Here is a 16,844-nt window from a genome sequence, read left to right as displayed (position 1 = left end):
GCCAGGATTCAACTTGTGCAATTGACAGTGAGACTCGAGAGGCAAACCCCACAACACACCAGCGAGTTGCTCAACCAAACAAGCTACAACAGCTTTGAGATTGAGGCATATTGAGGTTGTTTTCCGTGATAAAATGGTATCTTTTTGTAAGTATTTTTTTGATCCGGCAAGTAAGTTTGACACCTGTCACAACTTAACTGCCGGGCGCACGGACCATCTGTGGATTTTGAGAACGAGCTGATTTCAAGACTTTCAAAATCTACTGTACATCCCATGATCTGAAATCATCTTGATTGAGATATCTATTTTTGCATTCCTCAGACTATATTGGTGTCAGTGAAAGGAAAGGAGCCTCCACTTCCTCACCAATGATGATTCCTTCACTTGTCCAGTTTTAAAATTTGGATATGTGCTTGATGCTAGGTTGACGGAATCATCAGGTTTAGCTCATTTGACACCCAGATATGTGTGAAGGCAGCTATTGAATTGTGTTTGAGAAAGTCTCAAAGGAAAAGCTGTGTGAGGCCAGAAGGAGTTTGGTAGAACACAGATTTTCTTGATGAGAGTTTGAGATTCTGAACTCACTGAGAGCATCCACAATGGACTTTTCATGAAGGTGAAGTCATCAATTTTTGACTTTCCAAATTCTTGAACTTGACCTTTGAATTTGAAGGTCAGATCAAAAAAATTGAAAAGTCACAAAAAACATGTACCAGCCAGCACGTGCACAAATCACTGTGTAGATTGCTTGGCCATGTCACCTCTATTCCCATCCAAATTCCAAGATTGTTTGATCTCCTCAAAAACCAGTTTGGAAAACACATTGTACAAATCAGTAAAAACTTTGATTGTTTGTGGATGAGGATATGGTAATTTCAAATGCAAAACCAAGGACTGGACTCAATAAAAATCACTTTGGAATGTAATGAAGATTCATTGCCCTACTCAAAGACTATTCCAGAGCGTATTGGGCCCTCTTGATCACTTTCAACAAGATGAACTGTCATCTGGGTGTGATGACAAGGTTGTTTGAATTGCTTCAAGCAAGGTTGAAGCATGTTGGTACAGGATATGAAATTTCAAATATGAACAGTCTGCTGTGGACACCAACTGAATTTGAAGGCCAAATTCATCCTTACAGTGGTGTTATGACTCGTATTACACGTATAGATGACACTCACTCAGCACATGTCACAGATCATGATGTACTTTAGATTACGCACTACAGACCTGATTGTATTCCTCATCGGACAATCTCGTTATCAATCATAAGAACCTCACGAGGCTAACTCAATCCTTGTCGACGAACCCCTGAGACCCAGTCTTAACATATTGTCCAATCCATCCAGACAAGCATTGAAGCATCAATAACGAATTCGAATTACAGAAATCGAGACCCGACTAGATACCACTCACCAGAACTTAGATTATAGAACTCAGATTATCTAATCATAGATAGTTTTAGAATTGATCAGAACTTAATTGACTCACCGATATCAGATCTGAACTTACCGAGACTCCGGATTGTGCATTCAGAACAAACTAGAAACCTCAAGATTAATAAGTTAAAAACTTAGAATTACCGAAACTTTAAACAGCCTCTGAACCGCCTTACACCCACCTTTACTCCGACAACCACGTCTCCCTCATACAGAACCCCGCCAGACAACGTCGATCTCGACAGCGACAACGAACAAACCTTCATCGACGTTCGCACCGAATCTTCAACCTCACATCACACTACTACAGTCAAACCCGCGCAATCACATAATTTGGGTGGAAGACTTTTCCTATGCATTTTGATGGGTTATGCAATTCCGTTGTCAAATTTGGCAGTGAAAAGCATCAAGATTGGGGAATTTTTCTATGCATTATCACGGGTTATGCAGCTGCGCGGGTATGCAATTGCGCGGGTTTGACTGTAACCTCGTGATTCACACCGAAGCCATGGAAGATATCCAACGCCAATTGGCTGAGCTCACTAATGCTTTGAACGAAGAACGCACTCTTCGCAAGCAAGCTGAGGACCGATTAATGGCTCAGATGCAAGGTGTCCAAAGCGAAGCAGCTGGTACCGCGGCACAACAAGCACCACCACCGCCACCTAACCCTTCTGCCACCGCTCCTACGCCTAAAGGGCCAAAAGTCTCTACGCCCGATAAATTCGCAGGGGCTAGAGGAAGCCAAGCCGAGGTGTTTGCCAGTCAAGTACAACTGTACATCCTGGCCCACCCCCACATGTTTCTTGACGATAAATCGAAAGTCATATTTGCTATATCGTATTTAACGGGAAACGCGAGCAGCTGGGCTCAACCAATGACCAGGGAATTGATCAACCCAGCCACTTCTCATTTAGTCACTTTTGACCAATTTGTGTCCAACTTCGAAGCTATGTACTTCGATACAGAAAAGAAATCAAAAGCCGAAAAGGCTCTCCGTTCTTTGACTCAAAAGACGACCGTAGCCGCGTACACCCATGATTTCAACATGCACGCCGTGAACTCTGGTTGGGAAACACCTACTTTAGTTAGTCAGTTTGAACAAGGTCTCAAGAAAGACATTAGAGTCGCTATGGTCCTGGTACAAGAGACGTTCACTACAATTGAACAGATCTCTAATTTGGCAATCAAGATCGACAACAAGTTACACGGCGTCGCCGATACCTCGTCTGCATTTCACACAACTACGCCCGACCCCAACGCCATGGACCTGTCTGCGGTCTACACTCGTCTATCTGACAAAGACCGGGCTGAATGTATGCGTACTGGATCATGTTTTAAGTGTAACGTTCAAGGTCATAGATCAAGAGACTGTCCAAATAAGAAGTTTAGTAAATCAGGTGGTAGCAAGAATCATTATAAATCAAAGATAGCAGAATTGGAAGTGAAAGTAGCGGAGATGAGCAGAGGAAGAGATGATTTCAATGATAGAGGAGAGGGTAGTAGTCGAGCTGATGCCTCAAAAAATGGAGGCGCTCAGGAATGAAAGTTGTGCCAATCCTGGGCGAAAGAAGAGAGGAGGAATTGATGGAATTAGGTGCTAGTCAAATTGTAATGTGCAATATAAAAGATCCCAGATTATACTTCATGACTACACTATCCACAAGTCCCCTATCCAGAGCCACAACCATTAAGACCCCCCGAGCCAATTTTCTAATTGACTCTGGTGCCACTCACAACGTGATTAGCCTTTCATTCGCGCGTGAGCATGGACTGTTGGAACACGCAATTAACAGTACCTGCGACATTAGCGGGTTTGACGGTTCCACATCCAAGTCATCTCACGAAATCGACCTCATATTCGAAAACGACACCACCCCAACCACTTTTATCATTACAAAACTGAAGAACACATACGATGGCATATTGGGTATGCCCTGGCTACGACGTCATGGCCATTCTATCGACTGGACGTTATCAAACAACGACACGAACCCAACCTGCATTGCCACCACATCTGCGGTGTCGCCAAGCCCGAAAACAACCTCAACGGATGCCAGTTTAGGCCCATTGGGGACAGCTAGGAGACTTGACAAGGGGATGTGTATCTATCCTGATACTTTAGCATCCCCGCAATGTGAGTACGATCTCACACTTCATCACCCCCAAATCGAAGCAGCTAGCAAGCTTCTCTCTCCCCAAAATACTACCTACAGAACCGTTACAGACAATCACACCGACATAGCCGATGATACTGGTCACCTCAACACACCATTCAATTCCGAAACTCCTACTATTGCGTCTGACATACCAGACTCGTCAATTCCGCCACAAAACCCCGTCGATCCTTTGGAGGAGCCTCAGGGGCACGTTAGGACTAGTGACGAGGGGGCTCGAGTCAGTGATGACAAGATTACGCCCCCGCAATGTGAGTACAATCTCACAACTCCTTCCCATATTGCCGAAACAGCTGGCAAGCTTGTTTTTCCACAAAAATACGACCATACACACAGACCCAACACAGACTTCAGAGCAGGACAGCACAAACCAACAACCCCTACTCCAAGTACCTTTCAGGCCGCCGACAGCAAGCACATTGCGTCTGTCACACCAGACTCATCAATTCCGCCACAGAACCCCGTCGATCCTTTGGAGGAGCCTCAGGGGTACGTTAGGACTAGTGACGAGGGGGCTCGAGTCAGTAATGACACGATTACGCCCCCGCAATGTGAGTACGATCTCACAACCTCTCCACATGTTACCGAAACAGCTGGCAAGCTTGTTTTTCCACGAACACCTCTGAATCTAGAAATCGACACCACAAAGACTTCGTGGTCAACGTCAGCCCGTTTGGCAGCCGAGGTAAACAGAAAGACACCACTCAAGACCGTGGAGCAGATGGTCCCGTCGTGCTATCACAGGCACTTACACTTATTCAACAAATCTCAAGCTCAGCGATTACCGCCAAGACGAAGATACGACTTCCGAGTTCAACTTGTACCAGGAGCACAGCCCCAAGCTAGTCGCATAATACCGCTTTCTCCAGCTGAGGACGCTGCGCTCGACGAGATGATTAAGACAGCACTGGCAAACGGCACGATACGTAGGACAACATCCCCTTGGGCGGCCCCTGTCCTCTTCACTGGGAAAAAAGATGGGAACTTACGTCCATGCTTTGATTACCGGAAGCTAAATTCACTAACGGTTAAGAATAGATATCCGCTGCCGTTAACTATGGATCTCATAGATAGCCTTCTTGACGCCGACAAATTCACTAAGCTCGACCTACGTAACGCATATGGAAATCTAAGGGTTGCAGAAGAAGATGAAGACAAGTTGGCTTTTATTTGTAAACAAGGTCAATTTGCTCCTCTCACGATGCCATTTGGCCCGACAGGAGCAGTAGGATTTTTCCAATATTTCATGCAGGATATACTCCTATCTCGTATTGGAAAGGATACCGCGGTGTACTTAGACGATACCATGATCTACACCAAGAAAGGCGAAAAGCATGAACCGGCAGTCGACAGTGTACTCGAAACTTTTGGGAAACATCAACTATGGTTAAAACCGGAAAAATGTGAATTCTCAAAGACTGAAGTCGAATACCTTGGATTACTCATATCGTACAATAAAGTGAAGATGGATCCTACCAAAGTGAAAGCCGTTACTGAGTGGCCCGCACCTAAGAACGTATCAGAATTGCAAAGATTCATCGGATTCGCAAACTTTTATAGGCGATTCATTGATCACTTCTCTGCAACCACCAGCAACGGTTGAAGCGCCCCGCTCCGCCCCGCTTTCAGGCGTTTTTTTAGCAGCGGGACGCTGTCCCGCTACATAGGGGAATTGCTCCCGCCCCGCTTTATGTTCAGACCCGCTACATCATTGATGCAGCGGTGCGTGTGCTGGACCCGCTCTCGCCCCGCTACCTTCGTTTTGAAGAAAAGGAAGCGGGATGAGGCGGAAGAGGTATCGAATTTTTTTTAATATGCACAAAGAAATCTATATTGACATAGGAAAATTAAAGTACTCAAAAAACGTTGATAAGGAGTGACTACAAATAATAGGATGAAATCGAGTATAGGAGGACAAGCAACAAAACATAAAAATTTCAAAAACAGTGACAATGAGCGACTTGAAACATTAATAAAGTAAAGAAAAAATAAACAAAACTAAGGAAAAAAACATAAAGTATTCAAAAAGATTATTAAGGAGCAACTTGAAACATTAGTAAAGGAAAAAAGGAAATAACTGAAGAAACACTTGAGAAGATAGATGAGATAAAACAACAAAAGGTTGACATTATGAGTAAGCTTGCTCAGTTTTGTTTGTGAGCATGAGTTTGAAAGGTGGCAAGATATTTGATAGCTTCTGAGAACTTGTCATCAGTGGTAATGTCATGTCTTAACGATTCTCGACAGCCAACAGCACGAGAGATGGTTTTTGGTTTCAACGAACCACAGGCAGGAACAGCAATATCAGCTGCCAAAGAAAAAACACGTTCCTCGGCGCATGAGGTAGCTGAAATGCTGAGATAGTCACGGGCCATTGACGCAAGGACAGGGTAGTGGCAAGAATTATCCTAAGACAATGAAACATACGGGTCAGTTCTTGATTATTGTGTGTAGGTTATGAGAGAAAAGATAACTCACGTCCCACCAAGACAGCTCGCTTTGGCCCGGGAGGATTGGGTGGTTCCCTTGGAGGTATAGCTCGAGTTCGGCCGAACGGACAGAATCTGACGTTTGTACGGATGCCATTGAAGTGAATACATCAAACTGGTCGAATACTTCCCCAGAAACAGGGGATGGAGTCGGTTCAGGGCTGGAGGCTGGAGTAGCAGGCCAAGCAGCAAGAGTCTTCTGAAAGATTTCTTCAATGCACTCTTTGGCTTGTGCAGCTTCATTGGGGTAGTGTAAGTCGAAAAACTTGAGTCGATACTTAGGATTGAGTATGGTGACCACTATGATCACTTCGGCGGATACAGCTTCATTGCGGTACTTGACCAGTTGGTTTACCATGGTTTCTACCATGGTTGCGAGGCTTGGAAAGATTGTCGTGTCGGATATCTCACTGAGCAGATCGCTCACTCTGAGATACTCGGCCAGAAGCAAGGCGCCAGTTGGCGTATTGCCCTCCATGCGCTTAGTCGAATGACGAAAAACCTAGAAAGCAAACATCAGAACTCTGATCACGAAAAGAACATACCCATTGAGAAATTGAAAATGAAAGAAAGAAGTACTTACTTCTAGAACTTTACATAATGTCTCCACAGCATCCCACTCATCCATCGAAATCATTATGCCTTGATAGTACTTGGTTTTCCTATCAGCAATAAGGATGGAATCGACCACCTGAAATGATATGTACATTTGGTCAGTAATGCTCCAATCAATGTTTCACAAAAAAAACTTACATCTCGGCCAGCCACGAGCCGAGAGAACATCTCCAGATCAATGTTCCAACGGACTCCCCAACCCGCAATTGGACCTGGTCCACGATAGCCCATCTGCTCAGCTCGAGCTTGAAACTCACCTCGCCTGGCATTGCTGCGAGTGAGGAGAGCATTGAATTCTTTCAGCTACAAACGGAAGAACCGATTGAATCAATTTTAAGAAGACATAACACATTAGATAAAGATAAAAAATACCTACCTTTAATGCACCTTTTACCACAACGCAGCCATTAGTAGGAGGATCCTCGTAATCTGGATCATCCTCGTGCTCATCGTCTTCAGCTTTTTCATGTCTTGATTGAAATTCAGATTGAGAGTTGATGACATCGTCTTCATCATCAGATTCGTCGTGATGAACACTTTCGGTCAGATCATCATTGAGGATAAGAGCAGGAACAGGGACTGAAGTGTTGGCCGGGGTAGTAGGCTTGATGTGACCTGCACATAGGCCTAGTACTTTGAGGCCCTTCTTGACAACTAAGCCAAGCTTATGGGCGTAGCACCGAACGTGGTGTTGCGAGGAATCCCAATCAATCGGATTGTCACCTTCGGAAAACATAATTTCCATTTCGCGTGCCATGGTGTTGTTTGAAGCACCTGAATCAGTTGTCTGGCCTAAAATGTAAGAAATTCAACAAATCAAACATTAGTTACACGGAAGGATGAATGAGAAGAAATGAAAAATTACGTATCTTTTTGTGCAAGCCGTGAGTCATCAAGAAACGACCAACTGGTTTGGCTAAAAGATAGCCATATTTATTCCAAGCTACCAACTTCAAGGTAAGATGAACAGTCCGAAAATTCCACTCGTCATCGATGAAATTTGCTGATACACCAATGAACGCATAGCGATTTCCCTTGGTGGTCCAAACGTCATGGATCAATGAGAATCTACTTCGATTGTCCTGTTATACATATCATTTGTCAGTACCGGGTATGAATAAGTTGGCCAGAGATAGAAAAGAAAGAACTTACCTTTACTAAGGCAATAGCCGCGGTACTTAAGCTATTATACAACTCCTTCGCCACACCAGCAGCCCAAGTAGCACTCCTCAAATCGGCCCGACGGTTGGCCAGCTTGAATGCAGCACGCAGGGGGGAATCGTAGAAACGATTAAATGGGAGGGCGTGTAAAAGGATCCACATTACCAGCACAATGTTGCACAACTCGACATTGAAGGTGGTACGTGATAAAAATGAATCGAGCGTAGGTTGACCATGGGCTTCGTTTGAAGAAGTATCGAGCGTGGCCTGTTCTTGAGCCCACGATGGTGGTAATTGGCAGCCAGCTTGTATGGCACGTGATCTTTGAGGACATGCTGGCCGACCCTTAGCTCCATCGCGGTGAGCATAAAGATTGTAGTGAGTCCGACGTCCACGGGTGAACCAAGTTGCGCACCACCGGCACTTGTAACGGCGGGGGTCATCACCGGTCTACATGAAACAAAAGATCAAGTGTTAGTAGCTGATAATCTGACAGTAGAAAAAAACGATGGATAAAGAAAAAAAGAAAATTACAAACCTCACCCTTGACATGAATTGGAGGGTGATAGTACTCCAACAGCTTGGAGACCCGTGCCAGTTGGGCACGGCGAACCCCTTCAGTTTGAACAACCTCGATATCCGAATCCTGATTGATATCGATACAGGCAGGGACCCCAGTCTTTAGGATATGGTGAGGATTGAAAGCGAAGAGATGATTAGAAGAAAAGAAATAAAAGGGCAAACGCAACAAAAGTAAAAGAGAAGATATGAGTCGACAAATTGAAGTAAAGGGTGAAACTGAAAAGCGACTTACTGGGACTGGTACAGGAACGACTTTCTTGGTCTTGGCCTTCTTTCCTGGACCTTGAACCAAAGTCACTGAGGCACCAGAGCCCCGAGGTCGACGCTTGGCACGAGTGCTGTTCACCTTGACGATCTGAGTCTTCTTCTTTTTGGTAATCTTTGCCAGGAAGTCTTGAGGTTGAGCTATCTCCACGACGGAATCAGAGTCGGATTCATTGGTAGTGTGAGCAGGATCGAAGGCACGACTATCAAAGTTGATGTCGGAAGGTAATTCACTATCGCTGTCTTCGTTGTTGTCGCCCTTACCGGCTCCGTCGCTGGAAGGACGTTGGACTGAGACTTGCGAGTCTGGGGATTGAATCACAAAACCAGGCTTAGGAGTTGGACTAGTAGGGCTTCTAGGGCGAAGCGTAGGACCGGTACTGGTAGGAGGAGCAAGAGTTGACATAGAGTGAGCCATAGTTGTTATTGGAAGGTATCAACAGTACGATGAGAAAGAATTGAGAACGGTGTTGTTATTGGAAGGTATCAACAGTACGATGAGAAAGAATTGAGAACGGTAAGTTTTTGTTTGAAAAGAATACAATCAGTAAAATAATTGCTAGTTTTTTTTATGATAGATTGGTCAATGATCGTGTGTGGGAGGAAGGATCAAGGTACTCAGCTTCTTATGAAGATCGAGTACGGTGATATGAACAGCTTCTGTCACCTGATACGCCTAAAAGAATTGAGTTACGATAACCGGAGGGGTTGCATGAAAGAAATGGGGTTGATTGGGTCAGTTTGGTGCGCTTCAAAGACGTGACCAAAGAAGAAAAAGGGCTCACAATATGCTTCAGGCCATTCGAGTCTGCCGGACATCAAGATTAGCGTTAGGTCGAAGATTTGGCTTGTCGAGTGGAGGATAAGGGATGATATTGTGTTTGTTTCGTGCTCGTTCGATGGGGTTGCAGGCGCTGTCAAAGATTTGGCTGGTCAAAAATTGTGTATCGAGGGTTTGGAAGCCTGTTCACGCTTGTCGGTTGGGGTTGCAGGCGCCAAGGATCGATATGAGCTGGTCTGAGAATGATATCAAGGTTGTTATCTTGCATCATCTGAGATTAAGCGCTACATCCCGCTCTGAGCAAGGGGTGCGGGGCGCAAATCTAAATCGCCCCGCCATTTTTACAGCCCGCTACAACCCCAGATTTAGATTGGGGCGATGGCGGGTTGCTTTGACCCGCTACAAAAAAAAACGTCAAGCGGTGCGCTTCAACCGTTGCCACCAGGCCACTGCACAATCTCACCAAACACAAGACTGTCTTCAATTGGAGCGAGCGTTGTAATCAAGCTTTCGAACACCTGAAAACCGCCTTTACAACCGCACCAGTCCTCAAGATAGCTGACCCGTATAAGGCCTTTATACTCGAATGTGACTGCTCAGATTTCGCACTGGGAGCTGTTCTTTCTCAACGAAGTGATGACGATGGTGAAATACACCCTGTGGCCTATTTATCACGATCCCTAATTCAGGCCGAACGGAATTATGAGATCTTCGATAAGGAACTGTTGGCAATTGTCGCGGCATTCAAGGAATGGTGACATTACCTAGAGGGAAACCCAAACCGACTGGAAGTCGTTGTTTATACGGACCACAGGAACTTAGAAACCTTTATGACGACTATACAACTGACAAGACGTCAGGCTCGTTGGGCCGAAACGCTGGGTTGTTTCGACTTTATAATCAAGTTCAGACCCGGTAGACAAGCCACCAAGCCCGATGCTCTATCAAGACGTCCAGACCTAGCTCCGACGAAGGAAGGAAAGCTGACATTCGGCCAGTTGCTACGCCCGGACAATATAACCCCTGATACTTTCATTGATTCCATTGAAGTCGCTTCAATTGAGTCATTTTTCGAAAATGAAGACATCGACCTACAAGACACTGACAAATGGTTTGAAATCGACGTCCTAGGAGTATCTAATCCAACTGATAACCTAGTAACCGAAGAGAGCCGCGCACCGTCCGACGAAGAAATCATCAACGAGATACGTCAAGCAACATCAAATGACCAGAGAATTCAGGAACTTATAAATGTCGTGCAGAACCCGATATCGTCAAAATTGAAATCAGCCGTATCAAAATACAACGTTAAGGATGGAATACTTTATAATCAAAACCGAATTGAAGTACCTCAAGTCAATGCTATCAAGCTACTCATATTAAAAAGCCGACATGACAGCTTAATAGCGGGTCACCCTGGAAGATCAAAGACTTTAAGCTTGGCCCGTAGGTGCTTCTCCTGGCCAGGAATGAAAGCTTTTGTGAATAGATACGTTGACAGCTGTGATTCATGTTTGAGAGTTAAAACCAGCAATCAGCAGCCTTTCGGATCCTTAGAACCCCTGCCAATTCCAGCAGGCCCGTGGATCGACATTAGTTACGACCTAATTACCAAATTGCCAGAATCCAATGGAAAAGACAGCATCCTCACGGTCGTTGACAGATTGACAAAGATGGCTCATTTCATACCATGCAAAGAAAGTATGTCCTCAGATGAATTGGCGGATATTATGGTAAAGGAAGTATGGCGTCTGCATGGAACACCAAAATCAATTATTTCGGACAGAGGCTCAATCTTCGTATCACAGCTGACAAAAGAGCTGAATACCAGGCTAGGTATACGATTGCAACCGTCGACGGCTTTTCACCCGAGGACAGATGGCCAATCCGAGATAGTCAATAAAGCTATCGAACAATACCTAAGACACTTCGTTAACTACCGTCAAGAGAATTGGGAATCACTACTACCAACAGCTGAGTTTTCATATAATAACAAAGATCACGTGTCTATAGGGGTTTCACCTTTCAAGGCTAACTACGGGTACAATCCGACATTTGGAGGTATACCACTAAAAGAACAATGTATCCCAAAAGTGGAAGAAAGATTAAAATTACTTCAAGACGTACAATCAGAATTATCAGAATGTTTGAAATTAGCACAAGAAGAAATGAAGAATCAGTTTGATAAGAGTGTGAGGCCAACGCCGGACTGGAAGATTGGAGATCAAGCGTGGCTGAACGGGAAAAATATTTCAACTACTAGACCTAGTCCCAAATTAAGTCACAGGTGGTTAGGACCGTTTGACATCACTGAAAAAATCTCTCCTTCTGTCTACAGATTGAAATTACCAAGCACCATGAAGGGAGTGCACCCGGTGTTCCACGTGTCCTTACTACGAAAACACAACACCGACAGTATAGAAGGACGACAACCAGCAACACCAACTCCAATTACCATAGACGGAAATGACGAATGGGAAGTAGAAGAGGTATTAGACTGTCGAATAAAAAATGGAAGGCGTGAGTACTTGATAAGTTGGAAAGGGTTTGGAGCTGAAGAAAATTCTTGGGAGCCTTTATCACATTTGAAGAACAGTGACGGGTTAGTGAAAGATTTCGACAAAGAATACCCTAAAGCAGCAGGACAACATAGGAGAAGAAGGCGAAAACGGTGAGAGGGTAAAGCTTTTTCCCATGTGGTTTTTTAATGCTACCCGGGGATAAGGATGCAGAGCTGGCAAGAGGAAGCTTGGGCATTAAATGGGGGATAATGTTATGACTCGTATTACACGTATAGATGACACTCACTCAGCACATGTCACAGATCATGATGTACTTTAGATTACGCACTACAGACCTGATTGTATTCCTCATCGGACAATCTCGTTATCAATCATAAGAACCTCACGAGGCTAACTCAATCCTTGTCGACGAACCCCTGAGACCCAGTCTTAACAAGTGGACTGTCCAAAAGCCAGACTTTTCAAATTTTTGGAAAGTCCGCTGTGGATGCTCTGGGGTTTGTGATCAATGATTGTTGGATTTATTTGTGCTTCAAATGTCTTACTACATATTTAATGTATTTCTCATAAATGTATTTGTGATCTTGTCCATTTTTGTTGTTCTCAATTTGACTACATTACATCATATAGCCCAATCAGGAACATTACGTCAATGGTCTTGTGATGTCATTCATTATATTTCATTTTTGTGTTTTCTTGATACCCTGATGTTGAACACCAGTCTGGTAGATTTCTTTTCTCATCTGACTGTTTCTTTACAAAATCTTACTATAAGATTTTTGTGGCTGTTTCTCTTCATCTTATACTAAGATTTATGTTTTGTGTTTGGATTCTGTCCAACAATGATCAATCAGAGCCACACTTGTGAAAGCCTAGCAAATTGTGAAAGTCAAGCAGACGGAATGTCATTGTGAACTCAAGCATGTCCATGAGTGTTACATGTCAGTGACAGTGACTGGATTTATACAAAGTTGCATCAAGTTGAAACTCTTCACTCTCACTCGACTCCAGGATTCAAATTCTCATTAAATAATCACCATGGGTATTGTGAAGAAGGTCAGAGAGATTGGTGAGCTCACAAACTACATCTAATTGTGAGATGGCTAAAAGTCTGAGGGAAAGACTAGTAAGCTACTAGTGGAGATATTATATCTCAGTGACCAATTTAGAGCAAGGACCAAACCTGCTCAAAGTGATGGAGAGAAATTGGTAAGGAAAAAGGGAAATCATACAAGCAGGTAAAGTAGGTCTCTTTATATACCAAAAACATTGCGTACATTCTCACAGCACTCCATAGGAAACACAGCATATGTCAGAGTAAGTAAGATGATATCATAACATATAAGACAAGAAAGTAATATCATAAGAGTCAATATGAGAAGGGTAAATGTTAGATTGGATAACCCAAACAAGTAAGCACATCTGTAACTTCAATCCATATATCTTCCTAATCATTTGTCATATCTAGTGAGCTGACACTTTCACAATTCTTTTAGAGCTCAAAATGGCTCACACAGAAGAATAAGGTTAGTACAGTGGAAATGTTTTCAAAAGATCCTTAGAGCACTTCCAAGGTCTGATTGATCTTCTTTTGATTTTTTTTGCTCCAGGCTACGGAGTCAGCTTCTAAGCAGCAATCATGAAGGTGTCTATGATATCAATTTTATGAATCTTCAATGTCCTGCATTGCATCATTCATGAATCAAATTCATTGTTCAGTACACAGCTCACCTGAAACAAATCTTCACTCTTTTAATACACCATATCTTTCCTGAAATTTCATGTCAAAAGGTATCATCTGGGTTGACTCAAGGCCAAGCTAGCCATGTACTTTGCTGAGCTCCTAGAACCAGCCAAAAAATCTGCTTGTCCAGGTGACAGATTTTATGTGACCAAATCAGGTGATAATCCTAACATTCATGTTTCATAGTCTTCAATTATGGTATAATAATGATGATACTGTAGACACTTGTGTGATATTAATTGGCTTTCCATCTGCTGGGAAGAGTACTACACTCAACAAACTCACCAATACAACTTCAGCTGTTCCAGCCAGTGATATCACTGCACTCACAGCTATACCGGTTTGTTCTATTCCTGCCTCACTGGCTGTAGATCTAGGTTTTGAAACACAATTCTGATTTTGAATAATGTGCTACAGGGTGTCTTGCAAATCGAGGGATCTAAAATCCAGCATCAGCACATCATTCTCTGTACCACAGTCAACACTGGCTCTGATGTTCCACTATCCTCAGTCCTCAATTTACCTGGTAGCGTGGAAGGTGCTTGCAGGGTAAAGGTTGGGGTTGGAAAGTTGTTGCTGTGGCTCACACAGCTGATTTGATTGTCATGATGCTTGATCTCACTAAGTAAGCAGGAATCTCCCAAAATCTGAAACTCCACCACATTTTGGTCCCATTTTGTGCTTGTGTAGATCCAACACTCAATGTCAATTGTTAAAGATCAAATTGGAGGCCATTGGCATCTGTTTAAACCCAAAATCACCCAATGTTCATATCAAGTCCAAAATGGCAGGTGAGCAGAGGTATGAAGTGAGTTCTCTTTGCTTGGCTTACCTCTTTTGCCTTATTTCTTGTCCTTTTTCCTTACACGCAGGTGGTATAACAATCAATGCTACGTATGCCTTTTGTCCTCTTGCACATTCATTGAAAGACCTGTCTGAGAAGTTTTGTTCTGCACTCTGTTTTAGCTATCTAGAGTCTTGTTGACCAAAATTGATAATAAGATGATATCTCAAATCCTGCAAAGTTTTAAGATCCACAATGCAGATGTCATGATTTGTGATGATGTAAGTTCAACTCAAATCTTGGGTGATGAGTTTGGGTGTTGGTGAAACTGACTCATATGTAATGGCCACATCAATAAGGTGTTTTAATCTCACATCAGACTTCCTTGCGCATCCGTTCTCTACATGGCAAACAATATAGGATTTCTAGATTGCATGCATCAGCACATAGGGTTGTACTTGGAATTCACTTCAGGTTATTGTCATTCAGATCAGCTTGTACATCCACTTATATTTCAGATGAAGCATATTTTGCAAAAGAAAGGGGTCTATGCTTGATTGTGTTGCAAATAAGTGGATCATCCTTAACAAGTCCAACGTCCATAGACACTGAACAAGCATAAGCAGACTCTGGGATAGTGAGAAGCTTATAAAGGCATTGAAGACTTCCATGACTTTGCTAGGCAGAAGGTGCACTATTGCAAGTTCCAACAGCCCTGTGGAACAGCGTGCCACGCCAGGAATGACAGGAATAACAATCACTGTAAACATCATTCAACTTCCCCAATTTGGCAGAGGAAAATGATTAATAGTACAGTTTTTCATAAAAGAATCTAATACTGCACACCTGGGCCATTTCACCCACACTACATATGTGCAGCAAGCTAAGTCAATAGTTGTCTATCATGTACATACAGGTCTGCTCAGTTTTTTGCCCATCAGAATAAATAAATCACATGTTATACCACATGTAACTTTTTCGACTTTGAAATTTTTTTCCCAAAAATTCACTACATATAATTCTGTAGCTGCTCAGGCAATATTGTTGAAGCTATGTCTTAGTAACAGAAAGTGTGTTACATGCAGTTGAGTTGATGAGATCACACCAAAACATTGAGTCAGTGTATGTAGTCAATCTTTTGGAAGCTTTTTTCAATCTGAAAGAAGTTACAGCATGTATTACATATGAATAACTTGTCCTGATGAGCAGATAACTGAGCAGAACTGTATGTACATGATAACCACATATTCACTGAGCCTGCTACACATATGTAGTGTGGGTGTTATGGCTCAGGTGTGGAGTGATAGACCATTTTATGACAAATCATACTCCCAATCATTTTTCCCTGCCCACTTGGGGAACCCGAATAATGTCTGCAGTGAATAGGAACTTCTTGCACCGTGTTAAGGTCTTGTCTCACGGGATCTGGCTCGAGGAAGGAATGAAGGATCTGGACCAAGCAATCTACGTTTGTTATTCAGATTGTCGGATGAGGGAAGAGTTCTACAAGTGACGTAATACAAGTTATAAATACGCATCTTGCGTGACATCTCTCATCTCTTTCACATGTGTTACATATATGAGATTGTAACATTATCCCCCCTTTAATGCCCAAACTCCCTTTTGCGAGTTCTGCATTCTTTCCCTGGGTAGCATTAAAAAACCCTGTGGGAAAAAGCTATACCCACTCACTTTCTCCGTTGCCTCTTGCTTCTTGATGATAATGTAGGAAACCTGCTATCAAAATCAACAACCAAATCCTTACTGTTTGACAAATTTCGTAAAGGTTCCCATGAATTATGATTTGAATTATAACCCTTCCAATTCACTAAATATTCTAATGATTTACCCCTCCTTCTACGATCCAATATTTCTGCCACTTCAAATTCTTCTTCACCGTCAATAATAATTGGTGGAGGTTCTAATTGTCTTCTTTGAGGAATGGTATCGGGTAAGTGTTTCCTAAGTAATGATACGTGGAAAACCGGATGAATTCTCTTCATAGAAATTGGAAGATCAAGTTTGTAAGCAGAATTTGACACCCTTTTAATAACAGTAAAAGGACCTAGCCATCTGTGTTCCAATTTGGGGCTGGGTCGTGTCGTAGAAATATGTTTCCCGTTCAACCACACCTGATCACCAATGTCCCATTCCGGTGTGTCTCTGACATGTTTGTCAAATTGCTTCTTCATCGTCTCCTGAGTAATATCAAGGTAGTGTGTCAGTTCACGTTGGACTTCGTCAATCATCTTCAACCTATCTTCAACCACCGGGATACATTGGTCT

At 43.1% G+C, this 16,844-nt stretch overlaps 1 protein-coding gene across 1 annotated transcript; it reads left to right on the top strand.

Annotated features, from left to right (window-relative positions):
- Window positions 1–13,837: 13,837 nt before the first annotated feature.
- On the top strand, window positions 13,838–14,884 carry MELLADRAFT_37819 (uncharacterized protein; the record flags this gene model as incomplete). The annotated part of the gene is made up of 7 exons (XM_007412917.1): window positions 13,838–13,931; window positions 13,996–14,114; window positions 14,192–14,269; window positions 14,323–14,399; window positions 14,465–14,565; window positions 14,647–14,668; window positions 14,749–14,884. Coding segments are annotated over 7 exons (627 nt in total), but the record flags the coding sequence as incomplete, so codon positions are not given.
- Between the last annotated feature and the right edge of the window lie 1,960 nt (window positions 14,885–16,844).

This window comes from Melampsora larici-populina (genome assembly GCF_000204055.1).
Source record: "Melampsora larici-populina 98AG31 unplaced genomic scaffold MELLAscaffold_33, whole genome shotgun sequence".
In the NCBI taxonomy this organism is placed as follows: domain Eukaryota; kingdom Fungi; phylum Basidiomycota; class Pucciniomycetes; order Pucciniales; family Melampsoraceae; genus Melampsora; species Melampsora laricis-populina.
This window is presented reverse-complemented; position numbering and strand designations above follow the sequence as displayed.